Source organism: Carassius auratus, chromosome 3, assembly GCF_003368295.1.
Source record: "Carassius auratus strain Wakin chromosome 3, ASM336829v1, whole genome shotgun sequence".
Taxonomy (NCBI): domain Eukaryota; kingdom Metazoa; phylum Chordata; class Actinopteri; order Cypriniformes; family Cyprinidae; genus Carassius; species Carassius auratus.
Window position 1 is genome coordinate 1,411,901 of NC_039245.1, and position 16,102 is coordinate 1,428,002.

A 16,102-nucleotide genomic window follows, 5' to 3' on the forward strand; every position below is an offset into this window, starting at 1 on the left:
CTGTACCATAATGGTAGCTGAACAAATTCAGAGTTAATTTTGAGTTGACAAAACCGAACCTCTCCAATCCAGCTTTGTTGGTACCATGATGCTGATCATCAACTTTCTTTGTCAATTCAGGCTTTGATCCAGAGATTGTGGAGCGTGTGCACAAATGTGTGACATCACTGGTGAACAGCCAATCATGAGCCTTGCAAAACAAAGCAAGTTCAATTTACTTATCGAGAGAGACCCAGCAAGATGGATTAACGGTTAAAGGTTTTGCCTAAGGTTAAGAGATTTAAACATCATATGAAAAATATATGCTCTATCAATGCGGTGACAAGTGATACTTGTTAACTTAGTTTATACATTTGAAAATATACAGTGATAGAGATTCGAACATGTAAGGTCAGATTTTTTATGTTTTAAATAGTGCAATACTACAACTTATTTATATTACATGATCTGTTTACATTACTATTTATTTAAAATAAATGATTTATACTAACTGCTATTCTAAAATTGATTGTGTGTAATATAATAATAATAATAATAATAATAATAATAATAATATGAATCATAATAATTATATAAATCATAAAATGACTCCGTAATTACCATTAAAGGCAGTGTTTTGTTTTGTTTTTGCCATTAGTGACCTTTAATTTGGCGCAAGATAAAACAGGGGAGTGACTCTGTGTCAGACATGTGTCACATTTCTCACATCTGATTGGTCCACATTCAGTTTGAGCTCTCTAACCCAGAACATAACCTGCCCTGAAGCAGGTTAGCCTTGGAGTGTAAGTTACTATGGAAGTGAATGCCGCTAAAAGCCAAGCCACTTACATGGTACCTAAAACCCAGGATTGGTGCAAAATGACCTGAAACTTTCCTGGCTAGCCTGCTAATCCAGCTTCATTGTACAGGCCCGTGGACATAGTCACTATAAATTGTTATTGTATACATGAAGGCTACATTAAGAGTCTATAAAAATTCATCATTTTTGAATAAATAATGACAAGTCAATTTTGTGTATGTAGAGTGTGAAGACCTGTTAGTAACAGCCTTCAATTAGTGTACAATACTTTTACAAACAAAGTAAGGCAAAAAGCACATACAAATATATTTAGAGAAAGCTACAAGCTGAAAACTACAAGGACACCTGTTCCCTTATACAAAATATTGTCCAATTATTATTATTTTTTTTATCACATAGTAAATATGCTACAATCTCACTAAGTATGTTCACATGCACAGGTGTAATCGAGCATAAGTGCATGTAAATGTACTTGTTGATCTAGTGCCCAGTCGTAGCCATGGATTCATTGCATTACTTAGATCTCCTAAACAAATTTAGAAAAAGGCACATAGATGCTTCACATATTGTGATGCTGGTCCCATATAGGTACTGATACCATTGAATGCTGCAGATGACCCTTGTTTTGATTTGCCAAGACCTATAAGTAAGGCAAAATTCAATGTGACTTTTCAAACAGTTTTCAGATTGTATACTACCCTACTAAACAAATCTAATCACTAGGAGGAAATTTCATTAGGGGTGCAAGATAAATATCGGCCGATAATTACTGTGCATCTCGTCATCAAATCCGGTTCTCTAATCAGTGGTAAATTCCATCAGGTGCGTGATTTCACATAGAGCAGCTGTACACAGAGCTGTTGTTAACTGACAAGCTGCACAAATCCACGTTCATTATCAGCGTTTATTTATCGTGCACCCCTACATTTCTTAGTAAATTCAGACATGAGGACGAGTTGATAAACTTCAGGAGAGGCAGTAAATACAAACCGCATAGAGTTCAAGGAGGCATGTACAATAATACAGATTTCCCAGCTGATCACAGGTTTACAAGTAGCTGATCTCCAGTGAGGCGTTCTTTTCCACCGGTTCCTCTGGCAGAGTTTTCACATTCCCATTTTTAGCCCCATTCAGCAGGGTTGCAGCAGGTCCAAAGCTTGGTCCTTTACCAAGAACATCCACTCCCATGCCTCTCCTGTCTGGGGAACATGTCTCAGAAACCCCTGTACCAGAGGGTCTCTCTAAGAAAAGCGCTCGTGTACTTTCAGGCTGTCCGTTTCCATTTGCGTTCTGAGTAATCCTGCAGATTTCTGTCATCTCAGTCACTTCCTCCCTGTACTCTTCCTCATCCTCATCCTCTTCATCTCTGACTGTTCTTCTAAGGCTTTCCCTGGGCATCAGCACTCTTCTTCCTTCCTCTTGATTCTGCTGCTTGGTGGGTTCGTGGTTCTCGACCCTTCGAGTTGAACGGCACAGAGCCTTTCGAAATCCCCGTTTGAAGTTGTCCGAAAGGAAGCCATACACAATAGGGTTAGCACAGCTGTTAGCGTAAGACAATACCACCACAAAAAGATGCAGACCTTGGGGCTCATCACGCAGCGATTCAACCAGGTTTATGATGTTGAGGGCGTAAAACGGCATCCAGCAGAAAACAAACACAGCCACTACTATCACCACCATTCGCGTGACTTTGCGCTCCGATTTGCGCCGTTTGGTTGAAGTGGCATGAACCTTCTTTCCCGAGCTGCGAATTTTGATCACGATTAGGAGATAGCACATGCAGATGACTAGCAAGGGAAAGAAAAAGCCAACTGTGGAGGTGTAGATTATAAATGCTGCTCCCCAGATGTTGGCTGGCTCTGGCCATATGATGTTGCAGATGCCTCCTTCCCTTTGCACATTTGCAAAAATCACAACAGGCAAGACTACCAAAAAGGAGACCGCCCAGATTGTTCCATTCACTGCCTTGGCCACCTGTGGTCGCCTCCATTTGGAGGACCGAATAGGATGAACCACGGCCAGGTAGCGATCAATGCTCATCACAGTGAGGCAGAAAATGCTGGTGAACTGGTTAATGCCGTCAACGGTCATGACTAATCTGCACGTGAATGAGCCGAAGGGCCAGGAGTGCATGGCGTTCTGCACAGCGAGGAACGGCAGGCCCAGCATGAAAAGTTCATCAGCTATAGCTAGATTCAGGATGTAGATGTTGGTCACTGACTCTGTCTTGGAGTAGTGCAGGACTATGTGAATGACCAGTGAGTTTCCTCCCAGGCCAACGATGCAGACAATGATGTAAATAAGAGGAATGAGGATTCCTGCCATGCTTGTTCCTGCTCGGTTCGCTGCATCACTTCCATTAGTGCAGTTTGAAGTATTGAGGAAGCAAGTGTCATTGAGAATGCTCTCATTAAGGAGGAAACCAGGAATGGAGCCACTGCCCCATATGCCCAGCACAGCAGAGGCGTCTACTGAGGTCAGCTCCATCTCAGTCTCTTTCCGTCACTGCCTTCAGCTGGGGGCCATTGTCCTGCACAGAAAACAACAACAAACTATCATTGCTCTCTCAATGCACTCTCTCACATTCAATAAACACATAATCTACAGACAAAAGCACCATTGTTAGGAAGTTTGTTTTACAATGTTTTTGCAAATCTGAATCTAGCTTACCAAATGAAAACATACAATGGACTAGACCAGTGGTCTACCTTTCTGACTCCAACAGCCAAGACAATAAAAACATGAATTAAAGTAAAATTAAAAACAATAAAGTACATAAAAGTACACACAGGATTGCTGAAACAATACCTAAAAAAATACTGTGAGCAGGGAGCCTGTGTACTGAACCGCAGGAAGGGGGCAGGTGTTGAATGATACTTGGAGTAGTGGGAAAATTGGTCCGCAAAGACCTCTGTGCTGCAGTGGGAAAAAAATGATTGAGAGCTCAGTGCATGGTGCATTTTCATCAGAAAGAGAAATATGTTCAGATCTTGTTTTAAATTAAAGCAGACACTTTAATCACAAAATAATATTCGTTATATATATATATATTTTCCATTTTTCTATTTGCCACCTTTGAAATGTATTTTCCGGAGGTACCCTGGTTGGGAACCACTTATAAAATGTCATAAAACGAGATAGCAGAGAGCAGTTCACCGTAAAAACACTCACATGGATCACAGAGTTTTGGATGGTGTTATTTTTGTCCCTTAGGCAATCAGGCATGCCAATTATCCTGCATATGTGAGATGCTCACTAAAGAAAGCTCTGCATCAGCAGTACTTTGCTAAACTATTAGAATGGCAGCGTTTCAAAACATTAGCATTGCATATATTTGAAATATGGAAAAATAAATATGAACAATGCCAATTAAAATCATAATAGAACAGAAGAAAGGCTTGCTATACTGGGAATAGCAATATAAAATACATAGTTCATTAACATATTTAATGGTCCATATGTCTTTGTTGAAATGGAAAAGATTTGTATGCAAGATATTCACACCTGCCTCTCTCCATTTCTCTTTCTCACTCTTTCTGTCTCCTTCCCAATTACATCCAGATGCAGAGAATCCGGAAAAAAAAACAAGTCAAACCAAGAGGCAGGTGAAAACATGCAGAGAGGAACTTCCATCATCATGTTCTATTTAGGTTTAATGAAATCTAGGCTCAGATATGACCATAAATGAATTAAGTTTAATTAAAGTTGTGGATAAAATGGAAGACATTGCAAACCAGCAATTTTTTTAATTAAAAAATGTCATTGACTTTTACTCTAATTCATTGTTTGAAGCTCGATTCTGTTGAACAGAGAAGACAATGTTTGGAAACATTTAAGAATGAAGGCAGCTAATGAGGTTACATGAATGAAAGCCAATTCATTCATATATATATATATATATATATATATATATATATATATATATAGAGAGAGAGAGAGAGAGAGAGAGAGAGAGAGAGAGAGAGAGAGAGAGAGAGAGAGAGAGAGAGAGAGAGAGAGAGAGAGAGAGAGTTACAATGATTTGTCCCCTAAAAACAGATGAAAGTAGTATTCATTGTCAGTGCAATGTTGAAATGGGGAAAAAATGAATGCAGAATAGAATAAAAGTGTAAGTCGAACAAAGAGAATAATAAGTGAAAAGAGATAAAAGCAAGAGAAGAAAGGCTGTGATCTTTTAAATCTATGACATTCATATGGCCCCAAACTCGTAACCTTCACGATTAAATAGCTATCCGAACCATCAAAAACATTTTTCTGGCTCCAGTTTTGCTTCAAAAAAATTATCAGATGATCAAATGATTGAATTTTACTATGACTAAGTGTGCAACCAATGCTTTTTGCAGTGTTTTAAAGTTAATTGGTTATTTTAAAGGAACATGAATCAGAGGAGAAAACCTCTGTCTTTTTAAGCTTTAAATTTCACTACATGCTGATTTTGTAGTATAATACAGACACCATTACTAGTAGTTAGTAGTGCTAACAGTATATTTTGAAGCTTTAATGCCCACCATTTACATGATCTCTGTATTATGAGTTTGACAGCCCATTATGCCATAAATGGTGTGATTTTTGCAGTTCTAGTCAAGCATTGATGCTTGTATGATCGCGGCTCACAGCATGAGGGAAATTGCAAGCCAAACCAAGTACACACTGGTTTCCATGTTTTATGGGGACATAATGATTAACTTTGTACAAACTGTATTTTCTATCCCCTTACCCTTTCCGTGCCCTAAACCTATCCCTCACACAACACTTTCTGCATTTGAAGATTAAAAAAAAAAAAAAAACTTTGTTTATTATGATTTTTAAGCTGTTTTTCTCATAGGGACCAAAAAAATGTCCCCACAAAGTCCAAATTTACTGGTATTAAATCCTTGTGGAGATACTAGGTTCACACACAAAATCAAATAGACAAATTTTGTTCTCCGGTCTTCACGAAATCATTTACACAGTTGAGTTTTTCTTTTCTTTTTCCATCTAAAGTAATAGGAGCATCATTGAAAACTCTGACCTTTAGTGCAAAATCTCACACAATTGCCACCTTGCAGTACAAATTGCTTGGACACAATTATCAGGTTAATGTGTGCAAGGGCTCACAACTTCCCGGGAATCCGAACTCGAACAGTGTACGCCTGGCTTTAGACTCAAAAGTCATTTTAAAACCACTTAACATGAGCTTAATATATAAATAGATATTTTTTCAAAATTGAGAAAGATACTTTAAAAAGGGGAAAAATTATTTGGACAATGGTGAGAGCAATGCATAATTCATCATTCTACACTGGGCCCATCTCCCTGTACTTTTCTTCTCTCCTTCCATCTCATTACTTTGTAGACAGAGGCTGGTTGGGCTCAGAGAGGTTAGTATTGTTTGAACGGATGCTCACTTTAATCTGTTTATATGGTATTTGTTCCTGGGAATCAGTGCTAGATAAGAACAATGATGTCTGTATACTACAGCCAACAAAACCATCAATTAATGAAAGACACAATTTTATCAGGTTTTGAGAGATGCTTGACTCAATGCACTAGGGCTGGACAATTAATATAATTTTTAAAATTAGCTAATTGCTAAACTTGTAAATTACAGCATTCCATTTATATCTATTCTCATCATTCCAAAATGTTTATATACAGTGCTAACCAATCACAGACATATTTATTGTATAAGGATGAATGCGATGGCCCATCAAAAGGCTTTTAAATGAGTCTTTAAGTCTATCAATAATGACAACCGGTCCTAATGAATTGGTCTTAAGCAGTCTGATCCATAGAAGCATGTTTGATGTTTTAAGATATTTCCTTTTTATAAATTTAGAGATGAACATTATCAGAGAAGCCCAAAAAATATTCTAGTTCATTCACTGATTAGAGTAGGAGAATAGATAACATAATGAACTTTTTTAATGACTGTTAAAGCATTGATTTGGAGTGAAATGACCTCAGACAGTTTGCTGCATCTGCTGTTGTTAGCAAAGGTGAAGAGAGATTATCTAATAACAAATTTCAAGGGTATTGCTAATTTTTAGAGGGGCTGAGATGAAAGACAAGGGGTCCAGCAATGCCATTGCCTGACACTTCTGGACCAAAGTGAAAAGCATTGGCAGTAATCTGATTTGATACATGTTGTACCGCTCGCTTTGAAAGTAGATGATGTAACACCATTCAAACTACAAGTGTTCCTGAGACTGCAGAATGTGGTACATGTCTCAAATGGTCACATGCAGCTTTACTGATTACCCTTACGAAAAAGTAGTTTATTCAAGTGTGCTATTAGTATACTTCTTTTTAACTAAAAATAGAAAAGTATGCTTTTAGTTTATGTACTTCTCAGAAATGGGCTTTAGTTACTCCTCAGTAATATACTTCAAATGATATTTAAGTATACTTACAAAAAGTCTAAATATATTTGAGCTGTACTCCTAGAATCCATGTTTTTATCATTATATGGCAGAGGGTAAAGCACACATCTTCTTCACAGAATAATAATAAAAAAACACAAGTGATGAAGAAAAAAGAAACAACTGATACTAACATTTAACATGTAACATGATCATCTGACAAGAAACAGCATCAAAACTGTAACATTATGGAATAAAATGACCGATGAAGAGGTAATAATTACAGTCAAGCTTTGGGGTGTTGATCGGCTCCATCTATGTTTTGATTATCATTTTGAATCCAGTTCATAGTCTTTTTTCAGCTTTTTGTTCAAAATTGTATTTATTTTTTATGAAACTTACCCACATTAAAGTGTTTAAAAAAAGAATGCATGAAGCTGGAATAAGATGTTTTTGTTAACAAGCAGATACCCTGTTCTTTCTTTGGATGTTTTGTATGTTCAGATATTCATTTAACAAAATATATACAAATTCAAACCTAAATAGGGACATAGTAGTATATTGAGAAATATTGATGTAATCATGCAGCTTCCATTTTCTTAATGATTTATGATCTTCATTATCCTGACTGACTTCAAATGGACACTCTCTATATGCTCTAATTGTATTTGATAACAGCATGCTCCTCATCAGAATAGAAATCCAATCACCACTTTTTTTGCACCAGATTCTATGGGGGCTAGCATGAGTGGCTCTCATCCTCTTTGATATGTCAGTTCTTTGACACAGAGTTTTGCCAGAATTTGCTCTGAAAGATTCTTCATCTCAGAGGTTATAATGCTGTGGTCCTTTTTTTTTTTTTTTTTTTTTGCTAAATAAAGTCACCATGCATAGTATGACTTTGTATTTTGCATCAATCATTAATTCAGACTCATTTTGGATAGATGACTAAAAAAGATCCTAGAAGTGCCATTTAAAAAGAGAAACATTAAATCACATTTATTACAGTGTGTATGAAGGTGAAAGCAATAATTTCCTAGTTACCTTTTCTGTTGCCATTTTCAGGTCAGACATAATCACTTCTATGATTAAATATGCTCTAAGCAACTTAACGCAGGAATGCAAGACACACAATTACAGTCAACGTAACTTAGTAAAAAAAAGCTCTGTATTACAAATGATCATTTTCATAGTTCATTGCACTCCATTTGTGAGGATTTGATTGCTTTACCCGAATAAATGGAGATTAATTCACCTATAGACCTAGAACAACAGATACAGTATGACTCATTTATGTGGGTCTGAATTTATCTAAAAAAAAATAAGCAGGTATTTATCAGCTGAAAAGCAGAACTAATGTTTTACAACTATAACAATCTAATCAACAACAAAAACAAAATAACTACTTGGACATATTAAGTTTCATTTTGTTAAGTACATACATACATTTGCACATCTGCAGTGATTATAACTGTCTGGTAAGATACTGAATATGAAATTTGTTGATGTTAGTTTATGACAATCATTACTGTCTAGTAATATACTTTAACTACACTCACTTCTTCAGCATTAAAGGGGTCATATGATACGATTAAAAATTTTCCATTCTCTTCGGAGTGTTACAAGCTCTTGGTGCATAAAGAAGATCTGTAAAGTTGCAAAGACTAAAGTCTAAAATCCAGAGAGATATTCTTTATCAAAGTTAAGACTCTGCCACACGCTCCAAAAATGGCTTGTTCAAACACACCCCCACATGTCTGCATCACTATGTGGAAATATTTGCATAATTCCACCCAAATGTTCACGCAAAGAAAGAAGACATGGTTTCAGTAACCGCAGTTAGTGTTGAAGCAGCCGTGTCAGAGAGATGCTGTGTGTATTTAGGTGAAAGCAAAAGCACTTTATTTGGCCTTCCGAAAGTAGATGCATTTAGGAATCTTTAAGATTACTTACAACAGAAGAGCAACACATTTTATGGAGGACCGTTCGTGAACCTAGGAGATTCTGACTTTGCTATGACAATCTGGTGCTTCTGAGTCAGCCACTGAATATGTTTTAAGTTTTTGCTATTGAATGTTCAAAAGTTGAGTTCTGCGCATTGTGTGTGTGAGTGCAAGCACACGCGTGAGTGTGTGTGTGAGAGAAAGAGAGCGAGAGACACAGGGTCACATAGTGGAGTCAGCCGTCTTAACCATCCGTGGCTTGTGTCCTGCAAACACATACGAGCTTCATAACTGTGTCTGTCACCTGACTCTGTTCCCCTTTCAGGCTTGAACTGATGGTAAAACTAAGGACAATACTTATCAAAGGACTGCGCTTATCAGAAGGAGGGACTTTGTAGAAAATGATGCGTTTGAGAGAGGCGGGGCATAGAGGACCTACAATAATGTACAGTATTTGAAAAATAATGTGTTTTTTGAACATTAAAGCATGTCAACATATTCTGTTACACCATATAATCATCTTTAAAAAAACATAAAAACATCATATGACCCCTTTAAGTAACTTAATGTGGTCTTTACATGTCGGTCAAGTTCACAACACCATAAGGTGTACTATTTGTCATGTTATGAATCATTTTGAGCTCACAAGTCCCCACAGCCCTTTGCGGATGCTATGTGTCCTCAGTGTGCACTCTTGCTGACCCCGCAGTATTATGCACTGCACAGCAGACTACAAACCTACAGTCTCTCTGGCATTAGGTCACCAAAATGTTGGTCAGAAAAGGACTGCAAGGGATGCTTTTGGGATGGAGCCAATATGTTTTTCTTCTCGTAAAGAAGTGACACTCTCAAATAGGAGAACATACTACGGATCTGAGAATGGAAACTTTGACATGGAAACATGCTGCATCAGTGTAAAAATGATTAGTTCACACTGAAGTATTTCCTAATTGTGCATGTATGCACAACGTGACATCATTACAATATTTACAAAAATGTATGTTTGCTCATTTTCCTAGAAGCAAAAGCCCTGCTTGATATTGCCTCATTAATAAAGAACATTTCAGTTCCCGAACAGATACACAAGCATTACACAGACAATCACAGACTAACACATCTTATGATTCGCTTTTGAAAATCACTTATTTGTCACTTGATAAGTGTTCATCACTTATCACTTGGTGTCATTATTCATAAATATTATAAAATTGCACTAATCAACATTTAAATGAGCCAAGTTACAACACACAGGGGTTTTTGTATAGTTTCCATTTTATTTAAATATGGTTGGAGCCTATGTGTTATGCAACACCAACTGAAAAAAGAAATAATGACTGAAATGTTAACGTAATAATTAATTTTATTTAAAATGGTTCATTTAAAATACCCATGACTTCAGTTAGATGAATGAGATTTGACTTCTAGAGATTAAAATTAATTTGATGGCAACAACAGCAACACCAAATAATAACATGAAAAGAATGGTAAAGGGAAACGGACACAGTTACAGACAGACAATCTCTCTACTCTACAAAAACAAAACTGCTCAGAAACGTCTGATGGATATTAATCAAGCTCGCCTATGAATGTTTTATAAACACCTGCTATGTGGTGTCACCTTTGCATTCTGTTTTAAATATTCTTCTCCATGTCCCAATCAACTAATCAGATAATTGACCCTTGCTGCTCATATCAGCAGTAAATCTGCTCTCTGGTGAGTTTAGCCAGATTCAGTCATATTCAGGCACATGCACAGGTAGGGCTCAATGTGTGCAGAGCACATGCCTTTTTTGTCCTAATGCTCCGAAGTGCCCCTTTCTTTGATGGTGGTGATTTTTTTAATGTTAATGAGCTCTGTTTGCCCCACCCCTCTCTTTGACCCTCTATTAGGGAAGATGATTTACAAAGACTTCTTCTGGAGGTGAAGGTGGATCAAGAATGATTTGGCACACATAGACACATTCAAGTAGATCGGGGGTGCATTCCTTTCAGAAACAAGGGTAATCCACTGTGTCCTCCGCGGCTCAGATGTCAGGAGTAAATGACGACTGCTATGTTCAATATTGAATCCAACAACAAAACACCTCAATCGCTTAGGAGTCATTCTTGACGTCACAAAGACAGGCATCTGAGATCAGCTTGATTTTAGACCGTGTTAATCTTTGTGGTGTCTTCGTTAACATGAATAGATGGGACCATAATGTTATTTGAGGACTACTGGAAATTCTAAATACATCCTATAGGCTACTGTCTTGTCCTTCAAAATGTGCGTCCCTGTCATTGGACTGCAATCAGACAAGGGGCTTTCACATATCTAGTCCATAGATTGTGATCTAGTCTCAATATGGCAGTCGCAGTGGATGGATAGACTACCAAAATGCGAACTAGCGATCTGAAACAATGGCCTTAGGCACTTATAAGTCTGCGATCCACCATAATGCAAGAAGAAGAAGAAGAATGTCTCACGTCACGTGCTTGCTGCTGTGAAGTGCTTTCACAAGAGTTTCAACAGTTTGGACATTGTGTGAATCAGAGGTAAAAACAAAACAAAAAAAAAACTATATAAATACTGTTCAGTTTCTACCACAGACTAATCTTTATATTTGTCAGTGCATGTTTTTTTTTGGTACGATTTAGAGACTGCAATGACTGTAGCCAAAAATCATAATTTGTGTTCTACTGAAGAAACAAAGTCACCTACATCTTGGATGCTCTGGGGGAAAGCAGATAAACATCAAATTAATTATTTAACGTAAACCATTAATCAATGTTAACCAACAAAAGATGTTAAATATTTTAAGTAAACCTATTGTATTTGAAAAATTAGTTTAATTTGTATATCTTTCGTATTTGTCTTATTCTGCTTCTTTATTCATGATCTGTTAAAATAATCAGTGTTACTGGGTACTGGCATTGTTATTGCACAGATGCAAGTAAATCTACAATGTGTGTCACTGCCACAGGCATGAATACATTCATATTAAAGTAGATCACATAACACGTGTTAAAGGTTTTCGCATTTACAGCTAAAATCTATGTTTGTGCTGATGAGCAGCAAGGACATTCCATCTGGGAACTATCCCATCATCCTTTGCAACTCTAACCAAACAGATGGCCCTGAATTGCTCATAAATTCATAATTCCTTAAAGGAATAGTTTACTCAAAGATACAAATTCTGTCATTATTTACTCACCTTCATGTAATTCCAAGCCTTAATTTCTTTCTGGGACTGTTGAAAAAGCTTGTGTGACCAAACTGTTCAAACATTAGGCTGTTATTCACATATATATATATATATATATATATATATATATATATATATATATATATATAGTATGTTGCCCACAATTCTTATGTTAGTGCTCAGAGAACGTTGTTTAAAATGTTTTTTTTGAGAAGCACTGTTATAATTATAATTTTTTTAATTACTACCCCAAAGCTGTGGTTACCTGGTTCAGAATCAGCTCTTGTGAAACGAGTGGGCCACACATTCGCTGTTTATGCCTGCCAGACAGTTTCTAAACAGAGGGACTTCTGATCTCTCAAAAACTTGCAATCTCCACTCAGAGCTTAGTAGCACCAACAACACCCTTATCACCCCTGAAATTCTGCAGACTTAAAACACAGACTTAAAGACCGCAGAAGTCAAACAGCAGGAGACCTTCTCCAACAAAAATCCCTCCATATCACCAGATCAAACTCACCTGCTTACTTTGCCGCCCTAAGCTGATCTACTTAGTTCCTCCCCTGATAACATCAAATATCTCAGACCTGTCTGAAACAATCCCAGCTTACATTCAAGCTTTACCTTGAAGACACAGACAGACATTCAATCATCTGGGCACAGGTATGCTCTTTCAACGTCAAAAGCTGATTACCTTGCCATTATTTCTCCCTCTCTGAGAATAAGCAAGTCTTTAAATAGCAGCTCTGCATTTAATCAGCCACTCATGATTCAAAAGGAATGATGAACCATGCCTTCTGTCAGAACACTGACATCGGAGACTGAGGCTGCAGCAATTTGATCTATGCATCACTATTGCATTGATCTGAATATGCATTATTTTACTATAGAGTTGCCAATCATCATTTTTTTAACTGAATCATATATTAAATATCTTTATATCATATATATGATACATAAAATGTGTGATTCATCAAGTTTATATAACTGAACAATAATATATAATATTTTTCTTACATATTACTTTTAAATATACTTATATATAAATATAATATATAAAAATATATATAAAAAAATCTCTACAGCAGAAAAATGTGTTTATTGTGCTAACTTCCTATATGATCGATGGTAAAGTGTGTGCTGCATGTGGGTGGAACAGTTACAGCAATGTTGGGATGGAGAGAGGCATGTGATGAAATAACGCAGCCCCACTGTTACTCACACAGTCACACTCTCACCACTCTCACTGAGAAAAGTCGAAAGGCTACTGACAGGGGTGCTGACATGTTCTGTGGGTAGAAATAAAACATAATAAACTAATACACTCGATGCACCCAGGCATGTTTGTGAGAGTCTTGCAAACACAGCAGGTGTGATGTGTATTGCACTGCATTATCAGACCAAATGATGAAACAGCTTTTCAGTCTGTCTCTCTCAGTTTAATTTGTGGTAGAAAACAGACTATGGATACATGCTAGTCAGGCTAAACCATAACTTTGGTCCATAATTAACTACTTAACATACAAAGACTATACAAATGGCACATTAAAATTAAACAGCAACTAATATTTCCAATGCTTAGGGTTTGAATATGTAGTCAAATGGCTCAATAGCAGAGCCAGTTCGCCAGTTACACTATGTATCCTGTCAAAACTGACACATCTTGCCTGAGAGTTGAACAGGCTGGGACTTTTGGCTCAATGTATGCCTGCTTCTTCTCTGTGAACAGCACTGGCTCTCATAGTCATGAGATCAATTTTCTCCAAGAGCTATGTGAGATCTCTGCTCACACACAGGGGGTTTTGAGTCAGGGCTTCTGTTACTTTATTAGTAGTTTTGCAGTTCAATGCAAGTCTATAACCTCATATTTTCTACAGCATGGAGTGAGGAAAGAAAATTAAATGATATATTATTTAGATTTCTTTTTAGTCAAATAGCAAATTCAACTGTATCCATAACTGCAAACCAAATGTTGGTCATAAACCAGCTACAGCTGAATGACAGCTTATTATTATTATTTTTAATTGCATGGCTGTTTCTCTCTCTCTCTCTTTTTAACCTTATTTTGTATGATATTCTTGGAAAAGGTACAATTAATCTACAAACATGTTTCTAAACACACTACTAACAACTAAATTGTAAATCTGGATAAGTAAACTGGATTGAGAATTACCATGTTGTTCACACCATTTAGGACCAATGATAAACCAGTAAGTATATTTAAAAACAGTAAGTATATTTACATAGTCTCTTTGAAACCACCTTTGCCTACAAGCCGGTTGCTACAATATAGAATGAAGACTTTACTAGGATGTTACGAAGACTTAGTAACAACTACGTTCCAATAACACGAAGTAATAAGTGTAAATAGCACCTGCGGTTCACCTGTCTCCCGTTTACATGAGAAGCAGCAGTGTTTACTGCAGTCACGAATGAGCCCGGAATAGCCTGGCATCTGACATCACACACAAAACTTATCTACATTAGTCTTCTCCTGTTATTTATTATTAGATATTGTTCGAACAGTTTAAACACAATGAATATCCATAACTGTTTATACCGTGACCGAAGACTAATCTGCTGCGGACAGACCCCCCCCTCCAAAAAATGCGCTTTGCAAAGTTTCCTACCTTACACCAATATTTGTCGACCAACTTGCTTCTTCTAACTGGGAATATGCCAAACTTGAGACTGTCCGTGGTGATATTTGTAACTTAATTAAGAGGTTAATCAGCTTTTCGTGGACGAGCTGTTTGTCGCGCGCTCCGGAGATGCTGCTGGCTTTGACTCGGTGGGCGCGAGAGAAACTCTCATATCTGTGGAGTCCTGAAGATTGCCTTACTCAGTGCTCCATCACTCCCCTGTAACCAGGTAACGGCTCTTCCGCAATCACACGCCAAAGGAAGGTAGGCGTGATATAAATCAATTCGGTACCCGTCAGCCTGTGTGTGTGCGTGCATGCGCGTGGAGGTTTGTTGTCAATTAAAAAGGGTTAGTTTACCCAAAAATGAAAATTAGCCCATAAATGACTCACCCTAGTCAACCTAGTTCAGGGGTTAGCAAGTTCGGTCCTAAAGAGCCACAGTCCTTCAGAGTTCAGCTTCAACCTTAATCGAAAACACCTGAACAAATTCATCGATGTATGTCTTCAGGATTACTAAGGCTACAGGCATGTGAGGGTTTTTTTCAGTGATGGAGCTGAACTCTGGAGGACTGCTGCTCTCTAGGACCGAACTTGCCCACCCCTGACCTAGGTGTATATGACTTTCTTCTTTCAGACGAATCCAGTCATATAGAGTTATATAAAGAATTGGCTTTGCAGTGCTTTTTTTTTTCAGTGCATCAGTCCAAAATAAGTTAAATAAAAAGCGCCTATCTTTAATAAAAAGCATTTCAGGCCATATCCACGTGTCCATGGGTTATTTTATAAACAGAGTTTTTCCTTTTTTCATTTAAAAAAAAAAATCCACATCCACATGAAAAAAGCAAACACATATGATGCACTGTCAAGAGCATGCCAAGCCAACAGGTGGCGATATAATCGCAAACATAAAGCCATGTTGGCCAATCAGAAGCCAGAAAAAGTTTCCAGTAGTTGTATATAACAGCTCACAATCACAACAGCACAAGTCTAAAAACGCTGGTTTCACTGTCTACATGATAACACTGCAACCAGAGTTTATGAAAATCTTCACCTGGCAGGTGTTTTAAAAAATGTTCAGTTTCAGTGACCTGGCACCGCATTTGTGTGTGGATGACAGGCCAAACCGCATAGAAAAAGCTGTGGTTTTAAAAATAACCATGTTTGTGTGGACGGCCTCACGTAACTCCAGG

At 37.3% G+C, this 16,102-nt stretch overlaps 1 protein-coding gene across 2 annotated transcripts; it reads right to left on the minus strand.

The window, feature by feature from the left end:
- Positions 1 to 597: 597 nt before the first annotated feature.
- LOC113042845 (somatostatin receptor type 5-like) lies at positions 598 to 15,204 on the minus strand. Of its 2 annotated transcripts, XM_026201838.1 has the most exons (3): positions 14,899 to 15,204; positions 3,608 to 3,715; positions 598 to 3,329 (listed from the first exon to the last, which is right to left on the minus strand). In XM_026201838.1, exon 3 carries the CDS (start codon positions 3,284 to 3,286, stop codon positions 1,847 to 1,849), a length of 1,440 nt encoding a protein of 479 aa, XP_026057623.1. In that variant the 5' UTR covers positions 3,287 to 3,329; positions 3,608 to 3,715; positions 14,899 to 15,204; the 3' UTR covers positions 598 to 1,846. The 2 variants fall into 2 exon arrangements, with proteins under 2 accessions (XP_026057623.1, XP_026057627.1); XM_026201842.1 differs by lacking the exon at positions 3,608 to 3,715.
- Between the last annotated feature and the right edge of the window lie 898 nt (positions 15,205 to 16,102).